The 25,341-nt window shown below is 39.5% G+C and overlaps 1 protein-coding gene across 2 annotated transcripts in view; it reads right to left on the bottom strand.

Moving 5' to 3' along the window:
• The window catches only part of LOC134213122 (uncharacterized), a 486,987-nt gene that overhangs the window by 51,116 nt on the left and 410,530 nt on the right, over positions 1 to 25,341 (bottom strand). For both annotated transcript variants that reach the window (XM_062691744.1, XM_062691745.1), the window contains one exon: positions 18,909 to 19,114. In XM_062691744.1, coding sequence (XP_062547728.1) covers positions 18,909 to 19,114 — 206 coding nt within the window. The remainder of the gene's footprint in view (positions 1 to 18,908; positions 19,115 to 25,341) is intronic.

Genomic DNA, 25,341 nt, shown 5'->3' with positions numbered 1-25,341 from the left:
AAAGCGTAAATGGACCATTGCATGCAGCGACTCAGCGATAAACTTGTGGCGACTATTTGTCGACGCTGCGATGAAATCGCGTAGGTTTGGATAATTCTATATTTGGGTGAATCTCTCGCTTCCCACTCTTGAATCCTCTTTTCTTATTTCTTACATCCCGTAGAAGAAGAAGACATTAGTAAGCTGTTGGACGTCTTACTTCGTTTCTCACTTCTCATGGTGAGAAGTGAGATAAAAGAACTTAGAAGTGTCAACTGAGACGTTTTATTTCTCACTTCTCATTTCTCTGTGTGAAATGTGAGTATTACGAAGTGATTATTGATAAGCAAGAAATAAGAAATGAGAAGTTTGAAATGGGAATTGAGAAGTGAGATGTGAGACAACCGATTTTTTTCACATCTTATTTCTCATTTCTCATCTCCCGCATCTCGCTTCTCACTAATCGTTTCTTGTTTCTCATTTCTCTCTTTTCACCTCTCACCCTTAACTTCTTATACCTCACCTTTAACTTCTCGTTAACCACTTCTCCGGTGGTTTCTACTTTTCGGTAAAACGGAATTCGATGAAATGATGTTCGGCAAAATGACTATTTTGTCCAAATAGTGGTATCGACCAAATTACTCTTAATCGCTTAAACAAATCAACCATTTGTTTGAGAAACTGCATTGCATATGTAACATTTTTGGCCAAAATGAGATTTTTATATATTCTGAATCCTCGTTCAAGAATACGTTGTTGTAGCGAAAAATTCGTAAAAAAATTGTTCGGGAATGTATAAAATTGTTTTCGTTTGTTTGAGAAACTACATATGTGCACGCACTTTGAAGAGCAATTATGGAGTACTGCTTAGAGTTTTCGCACTAGAAGTGGCCCAGGGTGTTAAGCGAGGGCCTGCTTTTTCGTGTTTCTGTGCAGTCGAAATGCAAATCAATCAGTGCCTGTTTTGTCGTGATTCGATTGTACGACAATTCCCCGAAAACCAATTCCCCGAATGCAATTTTCACGAATGCAATTTTCCCGAATAACAATTCCCCGAATGTAACATTTCCCCGAATGTAACATTTCCCCGAATGTAACATTTCCCCGCATGTAACATTTCCCCGAATGTAGCAATCCCCCGAATGTAACAATTCCCCGAATGTGACATTTCCCCGAATGCTTCTCCCTTCTTTTTAAGTGCGGCACAAGATGATGGATATCCAGTTAGCCATCCGAGCAAAGTCGTATGATTGCCGATCCGGAAGTTGCGATTTCGATTCTCGGTTCGGCCTAGGATGCTTCAGAGTAGGAAGTATTTTCGGCTCCTTTCACTGTGTATCCATTGCATTTGCTACACAAGACATTCATGGAATTGGCCGAGCAGGCACGGGAAAGATTTCAATAATTATGGACATATCAATAGAACACTAAATTGAAAAACACCCCAAGTTTCCGAAAGAATGTAGAGCCATTAAGGCAATGCTTTTTTTGAATGAACGCATTTGGTCTGTATAAGGCGAAGTGAGGAGATAATGCTTTCTTCAAATGAATAAGTTTGCTCGATTCTGCTCGCATCTGCCCGGTTTAAAGCAAAAAGAATGTCTTGTTAAAATGAACGCGTCTGTCCAGTAGAGGACGGTAGGGTAGGAGATAATGCCTTCCTTAGATGATATCATCGCCTGGTATGAAGAGAAAGTAAGTGATAATATTTTCTTTAAATCAACTCATTTTCCCGGTATAAGGCAAAGAGGATAGATAGTCCCTTCTTTAGATGAACTTGTTTGTCTGGAATACAGTGGAAGAATGAGACAATTGCGGGTTATGTAATGAGAATGGAGGAGATAATGCCTTCTTTAGATAAACTCATCTATCCGATATAAGGCTTTTCGAGAGTGGAATATCTGTCCGCAATAAAGCAAGTTGAGGAGATAATTTGTTTACTAAGCCAGGAACGCGCTTGCCAGGTATAATAAAAGATTGGTATGAAGTAATTATATGTTTCAAAACTACTGCTATATTACACCACACTTATCTAAGAAAATGTCAATAGGACATTCTGAAAAACGGCATTCCGTCAAAGGTGATTCTGAAAAAGGAGTAATTCATCAGATATCATACCGCGAAATGTACATACCGCCTAATGCTATATTAAGAAAATAAATTCGACAAATTGTTTTTCGGTGAAATATTATACATTCGATACATATTGCCTATGATGGGATCTTATATATTTTTTCCTTATTCTGGCCAAACAATTAGTCCATATTCTCATTCTCAATTAATTCATATTTGCATTTTTTTACCTAACGCCTATTTCTGAAGGACCACATCTACCATTTCCTTACTTTGTGAAAATGTCTTATTTTAAAAAAATTGAACGCATCCCCCATTATCATATTGCGGGCAGATACATGTTATTAAAGAACGAATAATAACATTCATTGTCTTATACACCTACTGAAGACTGGACACATTTACCATTGCATTATTCCGAACAGATGCATTCTTTTCAAAGAAGGATTCACATCCACCATTGCCTCTTAAGAAGGAATATACAGGACAGTGGTTTGATTTCGAATATAAAAAAAATACCAAAACGCTATCAATCGGAATTGCCGAATTTTAGAACAAACATTACCTTGGAAAACACTGTACTCTGATAATTTTACAATTCAACAACACATCTTGGAGGATCAAGAACATCAAATACTACCAAAGAAATCAATAAAACACTCTTGAACGTATCTTTGAAAGCTGCTTTTTTCAGACCCAAACAGTCGATTGCAAAAATGTGTTTGCAAGAGGTACTATAATTTCGGGAAATTGTTCCATTCGGGGAAATGGTTCATTCGGGGAAATTGCATTCGGGGAATTGGCTTTCGGGGAATTGTCGTACAATCGTCGTGATTCTGCTCAGGAAGCAGATAAGCAGAAGCAGCAGTAAATAATTGGTGCGCGATCGGACGTGTTGTAGGTAGGACGCAGCACATTTATGAAATCTGAGTTTGTGGTTCTGTTTTTTACGTTTGATGAATCCGGGTTTCTTTGTTCTGCTTTGAACGGTTTGTAAGTAAATTAATGAATATATTTTAATAATTTTTCAGCATATACTATTATTGACAAACGTTCTATATTGTCGAATAGAGCTCCCTATTATTCACCTTACTCACCAACACAAATTTTCCTTCCCATCTATGACATCTATGAAGATGGGTTTCCTGCATCTTCATTAGTAAATGTTGAACTAACATTCCTTCACTTCCTTCCGTGATTGTAAGGACGTGGCCAGGTATACAAGTGCTACTATATAGGAAAAGGTACTAGTCCCAAGTACCAATTTGCGACAATAAACAGCAGATTGCTCAATTGAGCATTGTTTAGCCATCCACGATTTGTACAATGACATATGCTAGGCTATGCTGCCCATGATTTCATAGTTGACGTAACAACCATTGCACTTTCGCATTGTTTGGGATGATTTGAGGACAAACATCACAAATCTTAAACATTTCAGCCCGTAGACACGCTTGATACGTTTTTTTTCTATCTTTCTACAAAACGATGTATTTTCGCTGAATTATTGATAAATTTGCGTGATAAGCTAACGTTACATTCTATTTAACATTACCTCCTGTTACCCTAGCACAAAGTTTGGATGAACTATTTTTCACGAGTACACTCCATAGTGACGGAACTTCGGAACATCCACTGAATCAACGCCAAGATTTCCAAATAATGTTTGACAATTTATGTTTGTGCATTGCCTATTATTGTTGCATAGATAACCGATGCTAGTTTGCATACTACCCATTTCGTATCGAAACTTAAAATTTTAAAATGATAAGCCATCGACTACGATACCCAAATAGAAAGGCTTCGCCTTCTAAACTGTATTCATGAGAACAAATAGAAACGCAAATCACAATCGCCTTGAAGCGTGAAGCAGTCATAATTTGACAAACATTTCCCTTGCTTCCAACCGCTCTCGATTTGCCTCCTAATTGTAGCATGAACAGCTTCATTTAACTTGTCGTCCGGCAATAGCTGAACGCTTCCTACTCATAACCACCCACCCAAATCGTCGTCATTTCATCGCTTTCTCAACGCTCATCATCATCGTCGCCACTTGAACCGCCCAACGCCTCTACGGTGACCCTCCTTCTCCTACTGCACAGCATGAACTTTGATCACCCACGCCGCGGACTACGGTTTACTTGTTCGGCATCTGTCACTGCCTTTGGCAAAACGGCAGACGACAATGTTCAGTTATTAGCTGTTTTCAATTTTCGTCCAACAGCAATTTTCTGCCTTCAGCTTCTTCGCTACAGGACTCAAAGAGTGTGTTTCGACGATGCTGTCAAGTGGAAACGAGGAGCTCATAAATTACTTTGGCACACCTTCCCGCCCGTCTCTCGGGCCTCAAGCGCTTCCAACGGAATTGCACGGTCCTGTTGGTGTAAGAACATTCCTCTTACAGAGAGAATCGCGTTTTGGATGGGAGCTTCGTGAAACTGAGGAATACAAACGTGGACGAATCTTAGTTACTCTTAGATTTCATAGCGTACTACACTACGCCTCAGCACATCGGTGAAATCTACAGTGTCTGTATGGCAAATAAGTTTTCTCTGTTTTGTTGTATATTTTGCACAAATTGCAACTCCACTTGTGAAGTGGCGTCACAAAATCAAACTTCAGGAATTGCCGCTGGCTGCCACTGACTGCCAGGGGTGCCATACACTTTTTCGGAAAGCAGTGTCAGAACAGTTCTTCTTATGAGTAATTTGTGAAATTTTATAGAATTCTGTTGATTTGTTTTAAGTGTTTAGCAAACATTCAAATCTTTATATGTGAATGTTATTCAGAATTTCTGAAAAGTTGACTCGTGAAATTAGGCTAATTATTCTTAGTATTATTAGATTTTGTATTATAATACAGTCTGCGTATAATCGGCACTTAGTATTAGATGTATCCGCATGAATTATTATCTGGCATCCATGATGACTGCTGCTGGAAGCTGCATAGTTTTGCTAATTTTAGATTTTGCACTGTTGTGGTGCTCGATGGAAACTTTCACGAAATTACTTAAACTAGTCTTGTTAATTGTTTGCCAATGGATTTCGCCGGAGAACGTGCTATTCGTAATTGGGAAACTTTCCCCGGTTTGGTTCGGGTGGCTGTTGCGGTAAACCGTGGCGTGACGTGAGATTATGAATTGTGAGGATAAAGTTTGTTCTTAAAAAGCGCTTGAGGATTAAGTATTATTGTTTCCACCAAGAACCAAAGAAGCGAGCGTGCTTTGTGTGTGCAGTTGGTTGCTTAACGACTTCATCACATGTGGGTATGCAAATTATCACAAGTTGGACCTAATTTGATCATTTGCATTTCTAATTGCATTAGTTTATAAACTTTGATTTCAGCGGGTTAGAGTGAAGTATTTCCACATCTACCTACATGTATATTTTTATCTACATGTATATTTTTTGCAATCTCTGATATCTAAATATTTATCACTCGATGGCAGCCGTGAACGTTTTCAAGGCCACATGAGTAATTGTTGCTTCGGATAAGTACCCCTGTTAATTTACCTCGAGACTTCAAAATAACGCAAAAACGTTTGTAAAACATAAAGCTTTTTTGACTTTTTTTTTTAATAAAATGTGTGTCTAAATTTGCATTAGGAGAGTGAGTGAGTATTCCCAAGATTTTAGAAAATGAAATTCGGAAGGCGTTCATAATGGGATAATCTAGCTTTTGAGCTAGTATACGACCGTTGAATCATTTGAATAATGTTGTGATAGCATAGCATAGTACAGATGATTGTACACATCGTGGGAACAATCTGAGCAATCTTCTATATATTGTCGCAGAAGCAGTTGTATACCTAGCTACATTCTTACAATCATGGAAGGAAGGGATGGAATATTAGTTTAACATCTACTAGTGAAGATGCAGGGAACGCATACTAACTTCATAGATGTCTCGGGACAGAACATTTGTATTTGTATGTCTTATGCAACGTACACACCAGTCAAGCAGTTTGACGAACATTGACTCCACCCCCAAGAAAACGCTTCGGTTGCTGCTTTGTTTGAACGTGTGTGAAGTTGTTCGAACAATCATTTGACAGTTGGCAGTTCGGTTGGAAAAAATTAAAACGGTTTGATTTTGGTTTGAGTTGTCGGCACAAACCCCCATATATTTTTTGATGGTTGGTGCTCAAGTTGGCGCTTGACGGATGTTTGAATAAAAGAGAGGTGGAGTCAATGTTGGTCAAACTGCTTGACCGTGTGTACGTTCCATTACAATTTTTCTGCGTCCGCCACAAAACACGTTCAATCACGCACTTATTAACTTTGCTTATCAACCGCACAAAATAGCTGGTTCGAATAATTTTGTGGTAAAGAAGCATCCATAAATTACGTAAAGCTTAGAGAGGAAAGGAATCTTCCCCGAAGTGTGACAATCCATACAAAAATTTGAAATGATTCATACAAAAAGTGTAACATAGGGGGAGGGGGTTGGAAATGTCCAATTTTTGCGTTACGTAATTAATGGTCTTAGTCTAAATTGACATTTCTCTGATTGGTATTATGACATAAAATAATCGCAGGAGGTGAACTGCCTAGAGCCGAAAAACTCGGTAATTAAGGCATAAATAATAATAACAACAAAAAATATTGCGTCCAGCAGATTTTTGCATACTGGAAGTCGCAGTGCCTATTGAAATACTTAATTATTATGTTTAGTTACCCTATTTAGTCAATCTTTGGCACAATTCAGAAAAGATCATATAAAGGCGCATTTTAAAACAACAAAAAGTCCAATACATTAAAAGATAGCGACAGCGACCATTGCATCATCGTACAATACAAATACAATACTGCTTAGACTTGATCTGGGCCTAGGTCAGATTCCGTTTCACTTCCTTTATTTCTTTATTGAGGCTACTTCGCCACGCACCCCTGGGTCTGCCTCTGCTGCTATGTCCTGTCGGATTCCAGTCCATAATTATTCTCTTATTGATTGGCTCCCATTTGATAAGTATTTGTTTTTCATATCTGACTGAGGAGCTGAAGAGGCACTGAATCATCGAAATGGGTTAAGTATTCTTTAATACAGTCCAGTTCCGTTTCCCAGTCGGTAGTCCCCGGCCATCATGGGTTGAAATCGCCTGCTTTTTGAAGCAGCTCGATACAGATTTATTAGTGATGGACACGGCGTACAAAACGGCACTCGATCGTTCGCTGTACATCAAATTTGTTTCGCGCGATGCAATGGGGGAATCGATGAGGAAAAACATGGACCTGAAGATGTTTGTTTATTCGAGTGGGAAGTCGGTTGAAGTTCGGATGCAAATCGCAGGAACAAATATGCGGTACGTCCGAGTATTCGATGTGCCACCAGATGTTACGGACGAAAGCTTGTCGCAGGTGCTCTGATTGTTTGGGAAAGTTGAATACGATCTTGAAAAGTGAAAAGTTTCCCTCGGAATTGGGCCTGGATCACCTGTCCACTGGGGTCCGTGGTGTATTTATGGAAATCGAAAAGAGCATTCCTCCATCGATGGAAGTAGCCGGCCTGAAAGCAAGAATTTTCTACGACGGACTTAAGGATACATGCTTCCTTTGTCAAGCAGTAGGCCATCGGAGGGATTCTTGTCCCCAGCTATCACGGAAGAAGGCAGGAAAACAAGGTCAGTGTACTACATATACTGGAGTAGTTTCTGGAAACGAAAGACTTTATCGAAGTTCCGGAAGAAAATCCGAAACCAGAAAATCAAGGACAGTCGGAAGTACGTGAAAACGCACGCCTGGAGAATAAAAATCGTCGGAAGAAAGATGATGTTACACTAGAGGAGGTGGCAATCGCAATCAAGGAAGCTTTGTTCCATCCACCAGCGATTCAGCGACGGGCTCAATTCTCTGCTTTATGCTCCGGTTCAAGTGCCGGTTCAACAACACAACCGAAAAAGAATTGTGTCCAAAGATCTTATAATTAATGATATTTATTTGCTCTCGGTTCCGTAGAGTTTTTTTTTTATAAAGTAGCTGAGCCTAATAAATAAATACATTGGTAAAAAAAAGCACGAAACCAACTCTTCGGTGCCGGGGAGCGTTGTTCCCCCGAATACCAGAATTTAACAATATTTACTTGTCCCGACGGTAGTTTTCGTTCTCCAAAGTTTGGCCAACGGTCTTCACTCAGTCTCAGGATTCCGAGCTTTCGAGCGCCATTCCTTGTCAGCTTACCTTGCTGAGCTAATCTTAAAATATTCCATGTACCAATTCGTGTCCTTTGTTTCATGCCAAAAGTTGTTGCCGTAAAATTAATTCTCGATCTTGCTTTTTTGGTTTCTCGAACGGTTTGTCAAGTTGTTGGCTGAAGGTCCCTATCCCCCGCGATGGGGCTGCCATCTTAGATACAACTTCCGGGATTCGGCATTTTATTCTCAACCGCACCGCATGCAGCTCCTTGGTGATCCTTGGTGATGCACCTCCTCCGATCAGTTGAGTCAAATTTGTTTAAAGTCCCACCCAACACCAGGACAAGGCTAGTGCGCTGCGTGTGGCAGATGGTCGCTATAGCAGGGCCTGATTTTGCGGATTCAAGCAGCATTTCATGGAAGTTGAACAGAGCCCACTGTCAAACCCCACCACATCCTAGGCAGACCCCACAGGAGTATATGCAACTGGTACTAACGTTTTATCTGCTCTTTGTCAGAGCTAGCAACTCCACTTCTAAACCTAATATCGGCGTAGGCCAAGTTCCGGTGGATTCCCGTGGCAAAATAAACGTTTTTCAAAATGAAAACAGATTTGACCTCAGCGAAAAGAAGGTTCATATTTTTGCCTTTCTCGTACACTAAGTGTGACGAAAGGCTATATGTTCTCCCCAAAAACTAACTTTTTATAGGAGGCCCAGAGACTATTGTTATGAACCGATCCACTTAGCTTGACTAATTGAGCTGATGTCTGTGTGTGTGTATGCGCAATAAGTCTATAGCTCATTTTCCAGGCACGTTTATCCTTAGCGAATCTATACCATTTCGTCGAATGAAATTTGGTCGAAAGGACATAACATAAGGAATCCAGGGGAAAGGGGGACAATATGCCCTACCTAAGCAAACACTGTTCTAATGTCTTCGCTGGAACGATTTTCATGGATACTTTTACCTCATGCAACAGTTAAACAATAAAGCTAACCGATGCCAATAAAAAGTTAAGAAAATCTTAATCATATTGATTACATTTTACATATACATTTTAAAAAAAGTTACATTAGTGGCCGTACACATATTAAGTAAGCACTTATGGAGGGAGGGGGGGCTGGTCAATATCTTACGCTCTATATACATAAAAATTCTTTTGTATGAAAAAAGTCTTACATGGGGAATGGAGGATCGAAAAACCCAGAAAAAATGCTTACGTAATAAGTGTACAACCTCTTACATACATTTTAAAAAAGTGGTGATTTTTTGCTGCCGGAAAACTCATGAGGAAAAGCGCGTCGGCAAATCAGCATTCTGATATGTACCGTGCATGGTGACACGTGGACCAGGAGGGGGTGAATGACGTTTGGTCGAAAGGACATTTAGTTGAAGTTGATTTAAGAATGAATAATCTTCTTCCATTTGGTCGAAAGGACAATACGCCGAATGTACACTTGGTCGAATGGACATTTTGTTGAAAGCAGATTTTCGAATGAACAATCTTGGTACATGTACTGTATTTAACGTTTCGGTTCAAAAAACATTTAATTTAATGATGTTTCATCGATTAACACTTGGTCGAAAAGACATTACCTATATGTCCTTCCAACTAAATGTCCTTTCGGCGTCATTTGCCTAAAAGTCATTCGATTGAATGTCAATCAACGAAATGTCCCAAAGCCGACGAAATGGAAAAATACATGGAATGTAAAAATGAACCATTCCCACTGGAAACAACATTACCCTCTCTTGTAAATGTCAGGACAAACTCAACTCGCAACAAGCGATTGTCTCCAATTGCAACATAATAGGACAATGATTGTTTGCCGCCCATCTAGAGAAGTTTCCGGTTTTTGAAGATGTTTCCGGATGAAAATATATTGGTTGTCAATATTTAGACTTTAAAATAGTGAACTGTTGACATGGTTTCAGTTTTGCTGTTGAAATATATAAATAATCGCAGTTTAAAAATTTGCTTCCTCACGTCCAATAAATTCCTACAATCAGTACCAGTATCAATCAATATCCGTGACTCTTTTGGATTAAGTGATCAAATTTATTCAATGAATGAGTCCTTACCCTGAATGCCAGCACCCCGAGTGGAACACTACCCCGAATGACCCAATACCCAGGCATTATTATCTCTGTTCTTCTTAACCCGGGTAAATACGTTCATTTGAAAAAGATATTACCTCCTCTGTTTGCCTTACACCGAACAAATGCATTATTCTCAAGATGGCAATATCTCCTATGTTTGCCTTATACCTGGCAAATGCGTTAATTTGAATAAGGTATTATTTCCACTGTATAGCTTCTGTTGAAAAAAAGAAGGTGTTATCTCCTCACTTACACCATTTCGTAGGATTGAACTTTTTTCAGATAATAATGGCGTGGAATGATAATTTAAGTTAATTAGACGAAAAGTCAAAAATGTTGATTAAACAGAACCTTTATTGCGTTTCTCTAAGTAACTCTAAGTAGGGGGAATGACGGCTTTGGCAGGTTTTGTTCTATTTTTGGCAGAGGGGTTTTTATGACTGACTAGGCTCAAATTTGGCCTAAACATTCTTTGCATATCAAAGAATATTGTGGCCAAATTTCATAAAATTCGGTCGACAAAAACCCTCCTGCCAATAATAGAACAAAACCTGCCGAAGCCGTCTTTCCCCCTAGTATATATTTTTATTTTAATCAAATTATTTTCAAAGATAGTCATTTTACGATTCATCGGTATCTGTGGGTGGTAAAAAAAGTGATAGTGGAAAACTACAGATTCGAAATGTATTCGGGGTAATGGACTTTCGGGGTAGTATCCCATTCAGGGTAATGGCTTTCAAGGTACGGGGTAATGACATTCGGGGTATTGGCATTCGGGGTACAGGGGTGAAGCCACCATTTTTTCTTTAGACTTCTGCCGGGAGAATGCATCTTCTGAAGGAAGGGCCTTTAACCGAGCAAACACCTGAATTGAATGAAGTCAATGCATTCCCTCCTTAGCCGTGCGGTAAGATGCGCGCCTACAAAGCAAGACCATGTTGAGAGTGGCTGGGTTCGATTCCCGGTGCCGGTCTAGACAATTTTCGGATTGGAAATTGCCTCGACTTCCCTGGACATAAAAGTATCATCGTGTTAGCCTCATGATATACGAATGCAGAAATGGTAACTTGGCTTAGAAACCTTGCGGTTAATAAACGTGTAAGTGCTTAATGGACACTAGGCATCCCCCAGTGGGGGATGTAATCCCAATGAAGAAGAAGAGAGAGGAAGAAGAAGAATGCATCCCCTGAATAAAGGAATCACATCTTCTCTTGCTTCTAACCGAGTACCATATATCATCTTTTGCATTTTACTGCACCTTCTGCCATACTCTGAAAGAAGGGATCATATCTTCCTTATCATTAAACAATATGCAAATATCTTAAGCATATCGTATTTCGCCATCTGCCAGGCAAATGTATTTTTTGAAAAATGGGACCATCTCTATTTTTATCTAACTATCGGGAAGATACATCCTTTGAAAGAAGGGATCATATCTTCTTTTGCCTTAATACGAGCAAATGCCTCAATTGAACTAATGAATAAAATCTTCTTTTGCCCTCGCCGAGAAAATGCATCCTTTGAAAAAAGGAATTATATCGGCAGCCCTTACTTTGCACCGTTCAATGTGCAAAAACGATCTATAAAAACCCAGATTAATCCACCTAGCGGTGATGGTGCCTTTCTCGACCTTCGTAAAATGTGTGTGCTTGAAAAAAGATGAGCTAGTGGCTAGGAGTAAGACAAATTTCTTTGTCCGTTCTATGAAAATCAGATTATTTATGGCAAAGATATTGTAGATCCAGTTGAAAACCGAAAATCATATTTTGTCCCATTTCCGGATGTCGCAACTGCATCGCGAGTGGTGCCCGACTATGGCACAGTTGCGCACTACTCGCGATGCAGTTGCAACATCCGGAAATGCGAGAAAATGCGATTTCGCGGGACCTCGGTTCGGTTTTCAGCTTGATCTACAATATGCTAATAAGAATTTCGACATTTTTGTTTCCTTTTCCAATCTTTTGACGTACATAACCCTGTTTTATTTCACCCAGTCATATATTTTAAGGATATCACTTTTGGATGTTAGTTGAACTGAAGCTCTGACTACACAAAAAGAAAACAAAATGTCATTCCCATCACGCGAGCGGAGGGCAATATTTGTTATGATATAAATCTCATGACCGTCTTTCTGCCAAACTCCCGTATGAAGTGGGAGAGACAGAGACATCATCTCAGTTCGTCGAGCTGAATCGATTGGTATATAACACTATGGGTCTCCAGGCCTTCTGTAAAAGTTTGGTTTTTGGAGCGAACATACAGCCTTTTCGTATAAAAAGGCTAAAATGGTATTTTGGTCATAACTTCCAATCCCATAGTCCGACCTGTCCAATTTTCAATAGGAAACAATGGGAAAGGATTTTGCGTCGAATGCAATTTGTTGCGAGCAAATCGGTTGAGAATAAGTGCCTGAAAAATGAGTGACATTTCTTACGCAATATTTTCGTATGAATTTGTATTTTGGCCATAACTCTCGATCTCATAGTCCGATCTGGCCAATTTCAAATAGGAAATAATGGGACAGGATTCTGCATCGAATGCAACTTGTTGCGAGCAAATCGGTTGAGGATAAGTGTCCGAAAATGAGTGACATTTTTTACGCGATTTGTTTGTATGAATTTGTGTTTTGGCCATAACTTTTGATCCCATAGTCCGATCGGGCCAATTTCAAATAGGAAACAATGGGACAGGATTCTGCGTCGATTGCATTTTGTTGCGAGCAAATCGGTTGAAGATAAGTGCCCGAAAAATGAGTGACATTTTTACGCGATTTTTTCGTATGATTTTGTATTTTGGCCATAACTTTCGATCCCATAGTCCGATCTGGCCAATTTCAAATAGGAAACAATGGGACAGGATTCTGCGTCGAATGCAACTTGTTGCGAGCAAATCGGTTGAAGATAAGTGCCCGAAAAATGAGTGACATTTTACGCGATTTTTCAAATGAATTTGTATTTTGGCCATAACTTGCGATCCCATAGTCCGATCTGGCCAATTTCAAATAGGAAACAATGGGACAGGATTCTGCGTCGAATGCAACTTGTTGCGAGCAAATCAGTTGAGGATAAGTGCCCAAAAATGAGTGACATTTTGTTGAGTAGTTTTGCGCACACACACACACACACACACACACACATATACACACACACACACACACACACACACACACACACACACACACACACACACACACACACACACACACACACACACACACACACACACACACACACACACACACACACACACACACACACACACACACACACACACACACACACACACACACACACACACAGACATCACCTCGATTCGTCGAACTGAGTCGATTGGTATATAACACTATGGGTCTCCGGGCCCTCTATAAAAAGTTTGTTTTTGGAGCGATCATATAGCCTTTACCGTATACTTAGTATACGAGAAAGGCAAAAATGAAAAACGATCCGTAAAATAGATCGAGAGATTCTATAACGAATAATTTTATGATCCTCAAGTCTTTGAAAAATCCATAAAAACTATATTTTGATCCATAAAAATTTCAAATTTGCGCTATTTGTATCCTGATGATGATCCATAATTTCAGTAATATGATCCATATTCAACAGCGAAAAATTAGGAAGGATTCCGCTTCGAATGCCTGTTGCAAGTAAATCGGATAAGGCTAAGTGCAAAAAAGTGTGTCTCACATTTTTTTGCACACACATACAGACATCACCTCAATTCGTCGAGCTGAGTCGATTGGTACATAACACTATGGGTCTAGTGATCCTTTAGCCTTTGTGTATACTTAGTACAGTGAACTCTTCCTTATTCGATTTTGAAAGGACCATCGAGTTTGGGAGGTATTGAGATAGGGAACACTTTTAAATTTGACCGAATGCCGCTTGGCATTGAGATGTTCGAAGTAAGTAGTGAACAGTGGGAAATGAGATGTTCGAAATAAGTTAGGCAGAGTAGTGAGAGACTGAGAAACGGAAATGAGAAACGGTATTGAGAAGTGAAATGTGTGCAGTAACACGTGAGTAGTGGAAAGTGAGAAATGAGAACTGAGAAGTAAGTTGTGAGAAGTGAGATGTTAAGTTGTAAGTTCAGAAGTGAGAAGCAGTATGTGAACAGTGAGATAAACATAAGCAAGGAGTGAGAAGAGAGAGAGAGAGATGATTGGGAATTAGGAAAGGAGAAGCGAGATGTTGAGTAGTGAGAAGTGAGTGGACAAAAAAGTCAGAAGAAGAAACAAGAAAGAAGAGAAGAGAAAGAATCTTATTTCTCTCGTTCTTCGATCATCACTTCTCACTTCTTACTACTCCCTTCTCCCAACTCACTTCTCACTCCTCATTTCTCACTTCTCACTACTCACTTCTTACTTCTCTCTTCACACATTTCGCATCTCACCTCCCTCTTCCCACTACTCACTTCATTCTTCTCACTTTTCACTTCTCACTATTCATTTACCACTTCTTACGTTGCACATCTTACGTCTCACTTCTCATTTTTCATTTCTGACTTATAACTTCTTATAACACACTGCTGAGTTGTTATTTCTCACTTATAATTTTTCACTTTGAATTTCTCACTATTGCTTTGCACTTCGAATTTCTCACTTCTAACTTTTCACTTCAAATTTCTCACTTCTCACTTCTCATTTCTCACTTCTACTTTTACCTTCTCACTTCGAATTTCTCATTTATCACTTATTACTTGTTATTTCTCACTTCTTACTTCTCATTTCGCACTTGGTGCACACTTCGTGCATGTAACTGTTTCTGACAGCATCGAGTTAGCGAGGTGAAAATGCATTGGAAAATTACTTCGACTTAGAGAATATCGAGTAAGGGAGATATCGACTTACGGAGGGAACGCGGTATGCTAGATTCAAGGGTCTTTGTGTTTCATCGAGTAAAGGAAAATATCGAGTTACAGAACATCGAGTTAGAGAGAGTTCACTGTATACGCGAAAGGCGAATAGGAATCGTTTCTTCTTTGCTCTTTTCTTATCTCATGAAGAAATAACTTCATTTGCTTTGTATTGCCTTTTTTGTGTAAAAATAGTTTTTTCTCTTGAGCACTTACAATTTTGCTAATTGAGTTACCATATTTTGTAGTTTGTTTAAGTCAACGACGATATTGCTGCTGACCAGAGGTAAAGAGATTTCAAGTGAAATAGGCAGATAATTAAAATACTAGGGGAACGGTTCGCCACTTCATCTCATAGACCCTATTTCCGTCCCATCAAAAACAAAGCAATGGAAAGGAATTTGATTTGTTTATTATTATTGTGATTTTTTCAGCAGTGAGCACGCATGTTGACAAAAAGAAGCGACAAATTTAGTGCCGCATTTCTTTGATAAGCGATGAGATGGATATATGTACAGTGAGATGGAGATCGGAACATTTCCCTAACAAAGTTCCTTCAAGCATTGATTTGATAGCATCTGATCTTAATTCGAAATAATCAATTTGGAACATCTCTCTTATAATGTTCTAATGACAATCATTATAAATAATTGAACATATTATGCATATGTTTCGAAATTAATGATTACAAAACTATTATGCTCAATGACCATTATGCCAAACGACCTTTATGCAAAACGGCCTTATGTCAAACGACTTTATGCCAAATGACCTACTACCGTTAAAATCATTGTGTAAAAACTGGTACGATCGCATCACTTATTCAAGTGAATGCAGATCTAACGATGCCTATCTTCTAACTGATAAACCGCAATTTATATTGCTTTGACTTTGAATATTCTCGTCTTCACAAATTCTTAACAAACTGGTCTGGCTCGCTGTTAGTATATACGATAATACCGCCAGAATACCGCCTTTCCGTTAAAAATGACAGCAGAGATACCAGCTAATGGACAGTAGGATCTCTCGTACGCATATCCCAATAATAAAATAACTTTTCCAATTCAAGGAGAGGTTCGACAATTTTTTTTATTCGACAAATGTTGTTGTACGTTTACCTAACCAGGCTTGCGGTGCTTCAATTGAATCAATAGCAAGCTGATACGAAATTTAGGTTAACCTTCAATAACGTATTCGAAACCAAATTAGAATCCAAATTCAAATTCCTACCTTATGTATTTCCTTCCGAAACAAGGTTTGCTCTGAAGTTCTCCATATATATTATGTCTGCTACATAACTCTTGAAACTCCGTGTGTCACCCATGTTGTAAGCAATATACATTCAAGATTACATCAAGTTTATCTTGTGTTTGGGAAAAGAAGCAAGCATCCATTATTTGCGCGATAAATTCCTCATGCTATAAATCTTTCACGTTTACGAAAAATGCCAGATTTCTACTTTTTCTCCAACCGAATGCTACTTCTATCCTATGGTGAGTTGCTCCCACAATTCCCACAACAAAAAAAAACTTTCAATCTCACTCGCTTATTAATCTAATTTTGGACGCCACTCGTTTCCTCCTTGCTGTGCCCGCCCATCTTTCATCGAGGCAAAAAGATTTTCCTGAAACAACCGGCAACAGAAAAAAAAATTGCTCACACTCATGTGTGGAAGTGGAAGAGGTTCCTTTCCCTCCCATAAAGCTGCAGAGTGCCTGAAAAACCACAATGAATTTATGTTTCAAAGTTGTTCCACTGGCTGCTGCTCCCCCCACTGCTAGCGAAGCCTCATCACTGCTGTGCTACAATTTGTACATGTTCGAATGTACAATAATGTTCCAGCAAACAGGCGTTATGGGTTTTGATACAAGAAGCGGGACGGAGCCATGGCTGTTCTGGTTGTGGTTATGTCCGGGCAAAGGGAAAGGGTGAATGAATTCATTTTTTCATGTTTGAACAGTTTTTCTGCTTAACACGTTCATCTAGTCCAGAATATGCTGTGATGGTGGATATTATCATCAGGGTGCTAGTAACAGAGATATTCGGAAGGGAGGGAAGGTAAACTATTATAATATTTTGATATTTATATATGGTTCAACCCTGGTTCGTAGATGATGTAGGACAGGAGTTCCCGTTGTATAAATTTAGTGTTCAATTTGCTAAATTTGCAGGAAAAAAATAACGTAATAACATTTAATCCATCAACCAATTTGACTCATCCAATGATATTGCTTGCGATAAGTCATTGGTCATACAACTGAAATAAGTTGGGAATCCAGTTAAATCACTTCAAAGATATAACGCAACATGAGGCCACATGAAAAGAAAACATCAAGCGCCACAAGTTCACAACTATTACAGCAAAACATGAGGAGAAAAATGGACTTGGAAAAATGACTTCTTAGTCAGGATCCCACATTTTTAGGCGAACATTGCCTACATCACTTCATACGCTCGATAAAAACCGTTCTATGGAGTCATGAAAACATATCTAAGCGTTTGACTTCATCCGCCCGAACATGTTGGTATATTTAAAATTCCTTAACCAGATTGAGGTTTGCCTTATTATACATTTTTACCCTTGTACGGTTGCACACTTCAGTTTCAGATTTCCGGAGGCTACCCGGGACAGTCTTTATCTCCTAGTCATCGCCCAGAAGAGATGATTGGCTGAAATAAGTGTTCTTTTTCTCCCCACACGCTGCTGGCGGAAATTGGCTTCGAGACCGAAGCTCAAAGGGATGGGACCAACCATCAGACATCATCAGCATCACATCCCGGGTCCAGCCGGCACCCTGAAGGCATTGGAGCAAGGTTGATATTATAATTGCTTTATGATGCTCATTTTCATTGTCTTTTAATGCCGGCTCGTTGTGTGAACCGCTCGTCCGGTTGCGTACGAACTGGACCGGATTTTAAATACACATGCGAAGGCTTAGGAGATGATCCCCAACCACAGCGCAGTCAAGGCGAGCTCTCAGAAGCTGGTGGTCGGTGTGGATGGGATGGACAAGGGATACTCCGCCGTTCGATGGGATGCGGTAAGGCTTTGAATGGTTGAGGTTGTTAACTTTCCGAAGGGATGAAAAAGGGAAAATGATGCTGTGTTTCTTGCTGCTCGACTGGCATGGAAATATGATTTTGGGCTTAAAGATATTGTTTTTATGGGGATTATAGGAATTTTGAGCCAACTATTAGCAAGTATTAAAGGATATCTTGGTGTGAAATGATATAGAATTAAAAATTACTTGTGTCAACATATATTCGAGTTAGCACATCCAACCAGCAGGGGCCTGATTTGACTATTCAGTTAGGGGCGATTCAAATATGACATTCACCACTTTTTGAGATTTCTGGACCCCCCCTCTGTCGCCGATTTTTGTATACCTGGTCTCTGTACTGTCACAAAATCATGGACCCACTCCCCCCTAAAGCATGTGACGTCATTTTTGAACGACCCCTTAGGGTTTTTCGAAGCCGTTCGAACAATTTCGTATCCAGAGTGTTGGTCTTCTAAAAAAATTCATTATTAAGCTTTCAATCAAAGTTGATCATTTTCACCACGCACATTTTTCAAATTAATCTCCATTTGATATTTTATATTTTCGCATTACTTGTTCATCACCCGTCATGAAATCGACTAAAAAATCATACTGTCTAACATTAACGGAAAATCGGGTCGATTAATCCCACTTAGTTAGTGAACAACTAAGTCGATGTTGCAAATACAAATTTCTTATGTCTAACAATTTGTTTCATAAGTACTTACCTTAACTTGGACCCCGGGCACGGCAAACACCTTCATCGGTGGGTTCTCCTTCGGTGTGTACCGGTAGAACTCCCGTCGGCCCTTGTACCACTTGACTGAGTACAGCTTCTCGTCGCCCATGTCGTAATAGCAGTACAGCACTGCACTGTCACCTCTCCGAACTGCTCGGGGCACTGTGACCTGCACATCCAACAGAGCGTCTATCACTGAAACAGACAGAAAAGATGGGAAACGTATTTGTCAGTTTGCTTCGGAAGTTTATTAATGCTTGTGTCAATGAAATTCCTACCGCTGTTGACTGTGTATCAAACGAAAATTAACCCATCTTCCATGATTACTTCCAGCGGATAATAGAAAATCAATAAGCTACCACAAAACCCTCGAGCTATGGAGTTCATTAAATTTTTAATTAAACCACAATCACACGCACCCACGCTGTCCTGCATTGGCAGATTGAAGTGACATCGGGTTCGAACGACCGAGCAACCGGACCAAGAGTTTTCCCTCGAACTGACGAAAAAAAAAACATTTTTCAATCCCTGCATGAATCCCATGATGATAAACGAATACCATCAGGGCAAAAACCGCGGAACGATTAATCAATGGCAAAAGTACCCTTCGTTCAATGGTCGAGACGAGACCCATCAGAAGTTTGTGGATTTTTCCGAAGCTGGCTCCGCCAATAATGCGTTGATGGGGAATGGGGGATTTTTCATTCGGCTTATTTTTTCGCAGAATCTTGTCAGTCTGGGATCGACCCATGAAAATCGGAACCTTGGCGAAGAAACGAAAAAAAAAAATTAGAAAAGATTTTGTTTTGATGGAACACGCTCATCCACGATGGATGAAGTTTTGATAAAGGTCTAACCCGGTTGGTCGGTTGAGAAGAGTCGGAGCGACAGTTAATGAAATTATCGTGTCTGGTTCTACAAAATACCGACACGTCTTCCATCGGGTTTCGGGCTGTCATATTTTTTGCTTCCTTCCACTTTTTTGATCAACGGAGGAAGGATAACGCCCGTAGCAGACGGTTCAGACAGAGCCTTAATTATGTGATTTATGGATCGGCAATCCCTCAACAAGATCAAACAGCTGCTTTCAGATGATAATGAACTGAGGTTGCAGTTTTATGAACTGGTTCGTTGGAGCAGCTTGTACAATTAATTTAATGAGATGTTAGCTGTTTTGTCAAAGTGTCTTAATAAACTGAAACAAAAAGGGTATTATTATTAAATTGGCATTCATCAGAACATTTGAGGTTTGTTTCGTATAGCTTCCTATAAGAAGTTAAAATACATCATTACCTCATCAAAATTATCATAAAGTTTAAATTCATAATAATTTTAAAACATTCTAGTTTGTCCATCTTTTATTGGCAGTTACTTCAATTCACATTGGTCAAATATTGGAACTGGATAACACGTTCACCCAAACGATAATACTCTCTACTCATGAGAAGAGAACAAAAATACCAGAGCCTTGAAATTCCGTTTTTTTTGCTTTTGCATTAATAAATAGTATTTTAACTTGTCATAAGACGAGTTAGTACTGTTCCATTCAATTCAACCACTTTAGAGATACGTATTCTGACCTCAACTATAAGGCGGTCTTCAGTGTCAGTGACTACTTAGAGGGTACGAGATACTAAAAACGGCCTTACAGTTGAGGTCGAAATATGAATCTATACAGATTACAACGTGGTGGAACAGTACTAACACGTCTTATGGCAAAAAAGACATTCTACTAAAAGGACTTCGGGTTTCATAAATTTGAACATGGAGGTAAGGCTATAATTAGTATGCAATCTGTTTTTCATGATTGTAAGTAGAAGAACTTAATTGTCCAACTATATGAAGCGAGTTGAGTTCAAAAATAGAATAAGTAACTTTTTCTTCGAACGAAATTATGCCATCCCAAGAACCTACTCAAATGATGTTCCATTCTATTTCATTTGGCGCTCAATTCAACAGAATCCGGCTCTTTTGTTCTGCCATCGTATTTGCAAAATAAAAGAACCATCTTCCTCTCAGACTGCGGAGCTTATATCGCCGCGCTCTTGTCTGCATATATCGAAGAATGAAAAAGTGCAACACGGCAGTGCAAAATGAAAAACGAACCACGACAGAACCGCATCCCTTCCCGTGCATAGTGCAGTTATTAAATACGGAGCTGCCTTACTGCGACATTTCTCAGGCGGTAGGGAAAATTATAATTGCACCCACGGATGTTATTACATCCTCATTATTTTTCAATGTTTTGCTATTCATACCTCGAAATTAAACTCAATTTGTTTGCAACTGTTGCGACCGTGTATTCATTAAGACATAGAAGATGGAAAAAAACAGCAAGTTCAGGGTAGGCAATGGTATGAGCAACCCGCATTGGTACTTGGAAACGTAACCAAGAGCACTCATTTGCATCCCCGTGTTTTATATTTGAATTCTATGGCAAGAATACTTGATTATTGGTCCCTTCATTCCATGCAATGTATTCGCACTAAAGGAACTTACTCCATTCACAGAGATATTAATGTGTGGTATGTTATAGAGATGTTTTATCTTTCTCGTATAATAAGTGTACGTATGATCACTCTGAAACAAATCGCTCTCAATTGGTAATGTGAACGATGAACGAGAGGAATAAAGCTCTTTCAATCATATCAAGCTATGCTATGAAAACAAGTTTATCGTAACCAACAAAGGGCAACAAACAGAACCTCCAACCTGGAGACCCATTGCTTATATACCAATCAACTCAGATCGACTGATTGAGCAAATGTCTGTTTGTCTGTGTGTATGTCACACACAGGACACAACGCATGCAAAAACTGTTGCCAATTCTTCATATAGTAATTCTTAATAGATTGTCTCGCAACAAATTGTATTCGATAGAGGACAAAGCTTATAATTGACCTCTCTTGAATTTCATCCAGTCATAGCGTTAAAATTAAATAATAAAGAGAATTGTAAATGGAACTGAAAAGGGCGCTGGCAAAATGGAAGGAAGGCAGTACATCACTACTAGGTGAATTTAGAATGGTTTTTTTTTCTGGCTCTGGCGCAAGCAGCAACATGCACCACTTCGTAGTAATAACCCTGGCGAGCAGATCACCGCAGTGTAACTCGAAAACTCGAAAAACGATGTTTTTGATTTTTTTGAAAATAAGTCTCTTTAGACAAAGTGTAGTCTGTGTTTCGTCTTTGACGTTGTCTGAAGCACTTTCTTCCCCCGTAAGAACATCCGCAAGGCCGCATGGAGATCACGTTCTTAGCAGTGGCTGGATGTGGGGTGTGATAAAAAAGGTTCGAAAAGGAAAAGTGACAGCCTGTGAGTTGACTGGCTAGCAAGTTTGTTTGTACTGTATTCTTCCCCTCTTCTTTTACATTTACACTAAAAAAAATGTAATTTTAAATGCTCCGGGACCGACACCCACGAGCATTTTTATCGATGCACAATTGTGTCGTGGCAAAGGTGAAACCTAAGTTCGCTATTAAGTCTACATGACTGTTTTATTAAAACCAAAATCATAAAATTACTGACGGAATTCGAACATTGGTGTGCTGCATGAGCGCCACGCTACCACTCAACCATCTCATACTTTTGAATGAAGCGAGATCGAAGTAAAACAGGTTCTGCATTCTGCCGTGAATGCTATGTTCACTGCATCAACCCAGCGTTGCTTGAGTGTCGAGAGCTTTTGCTGTCATTTCCGCTTGCTGTGTTTTGGTTTCGAGGAACATAAAATTAAGTTCTTTTTCATTAAAACTGTGGTGATTGGACAGAGACTTCCGTGTGCATCCCAGTTGACCGAAAAATACATCTTAATTCATATTACGTCCTGTGTGATTGTGTCATTTAATTCAATTACGTCACCTGCAAGATTCATATTTTTTTGGTGTGATGGGGTTGCTAAGAATGCTTCGTGCAATCGTTCATGAGTCGCATTGTTTGCTAGATTTTAGCATCAAAACAAACTGACTCTACATGGCGGTTTGGCTTGTTTGACACATTGAACCACCTCCATTTAAGGCATCTTTGGTGAGAGTGCTGCAACGCTGCATGACACAACTACAAGACAAACGAGGCACACTGCAAACGGGCGTGGAACAGCAGACCGTGAAGAGACGGAGCAACTGTACCATATTAATGAAGAAAGAAAGTTCTATGAAAAGTTCAACCGTTCACGACATCAGCCTAGTACGCTGCTCATACGGAACAGATTTACGGAAGCAAATTACCAAAGTAAATGTCACTTTTCCGTACGGAATTAAATGGTACGGAATATTTTTCCGTAAGGAAAAGTGACAGCACTACTGAAAGAATTTCAGTAGCGGAATCTTGCCGTGCATTTTCTTTTTGCACAGTACTTTTCTGCAGCGTACAAACCTATAAAGGAGCCCTCCTTGGCCGTGCTAACCATGCTGAGGGTGGCTGGGTTCGATTACCGCTGCCGGTCTAGAATTTTTTTTTCGTATTGAAAATTGTCCCGACTTCCCTGGGCATAAAAGTATCATCGTGTTAGCCTTATGATATACGAATGCAAAAATAGTAACTTGATTTAGAAACCTCGCAGATAATAACTGTGGAAGTGCTTAATGAACACTAAGCTGCGAGGCGGCTCTGTCCCAGTGTGGGGATGTAATGCCAATAAGAAGAAGAAGAAGAAGACTAACCTACACGGATAACCTCAGAAACTCATTAATGGGTAAAATTTCACTCATTTCAGAGAATAAGTGGATCTACTCATTTAATGAGTAAACTTGCTTTTACTCATTAATGAGTAAACGACATATACGTCAAAAAATGTGGAATATTTACCCATTTTTAGGAATGAAATCAAATCTAAAAATGGGTAAATTACTCCCATTTTTGAGAATAAAATTTCGTGAGTTTTGAGAATATTCTTTTCGATTACAATAATATATTAATTCCATATAATAATTCAAATCAAAGTCGCACATTTATTTAAATTTGATAATTGTCATACAACGGTACCGGATAGTAACCAAGATGGTAACACATATTATTGATCCTAATCTAACAACAAGGAAACATAAATAACCGGAACGGGCTGCCGATTCCGTCGTTCACGCTGTGAGTTGGTTTCCTGATCAGGATGCAGATCCACATGGACGATCACGACAATCACGCATGATTCTCGGCATGCTCCGGGCTCTTTTGCTCTGATTCTGAAAGAATATGTTATTTGTTCATAGTTTGTAATATAGCAACAAACAATCCCGGATTTTTACTCACCTGTTTCTCTCTCTCTTTTATTAGACGTTTTATGCTATTAGTTTCCGTTTATTATCAATATTTTGATTAATTTAATAATTTCCTTGAGCAGCCTCGAATTTGTAAATAAAACTGTCAAAGTATTTTTTCACCCATTTATGTATTTAAAATACCCCTTTCCAAACGAAAACTGCATTCTTGAAAAGAGTATTTTTTCACTCATTCTAAGTTGTCAAAATTCCCCCATTTTTTGACATTTACATCATTAAAGAGTTTTTGAGTTTCACCGTGTATAAAGGAGAACCTTCTTACGAATGAGCGTGAGATGATACAAATGGCAGACAACGATGGTGGTATGGTGACGAGCCTGAGTATTTTGCACTCCGCAAGACGGTCTGATCGAACATAATTCGCCGCTGTACCAAACCAACCAGCTACAAAATGCCCATTTGACCGGTAGACATCTATGGACCGAGACCTGGACGATGCTCGTAGTGGATCAACGCGTAATTAGGGCTTTCGAAAAAAAAAAAATGCTGCGTACTATCTATTATGGGGTGTAGATGGAGGACGGTACGCGGAAAAGGTTAATGAATCACTAGTTCCATCAGCTGTTTGGAGAACCACCCATCGCACATAGTCAGAATGTACGACAGCTACTGCCGTAATCTGGAAGTGACATAACCGCCATTTTACAAAACGCGTGTTTTCCATTTTTCTGTTAAAGAGCTCGATGAGTAGTACTCGTTAGCACCATTTATGGAAAATGGCGTATACGTCACTTTTCCAGATTACGGCAGAGCAACCCAATGAAAGTGGTTTACGACAACGATCCTAAGGGCACAAGAAGTCGAGGTGTCGTCGACCAGCGAGCAAGATGGATCGACCAGGTGGAAGGGTCAGCGAGTGGCACTGGCGGCGGCTGAGCTCTGGTAGTGGAGGGGTACTAGCAATTTTGGCAAAAACACTTTCACAAATCTAGGACACAATTTCAGGAATTTCCTTTCCGAATTACTATCGGAACTCCTGAAGACATTCCCGACATTAAATTTGTCAAAGAATATCTTTGGACATTCCTCCAAGAGTTTTTTTTTCAGAATTTGGTCTAGGGCAGCGGTTCTCAACCTGGAGTACATGTACCCCTGGGGGTACCTTCGCCGGGCTCAGGGGGTACCTCGGACAGAAATGCATAATGGCG

This window comes from Armigeres subalbatus, chromosome 2 (genome assembly GCF_024139115.2).
Source record: "Armigeres subalbatus isolate Guangzhou_Male chromosome 2, GZ_Asu_2, whole genome shotgun sequence".
Lineage (NCBI taxonomy): Eukaryota > Metazoa > Arthropoda > Insecta > Diptera > Culicidae > Armigeres > Armigeres subalbatus.
The sequence above is the reverse complement of the archived record's forward strand: the minus strand, read 5'-3'. Positions and strand labels throughout refer to the sequence as shown.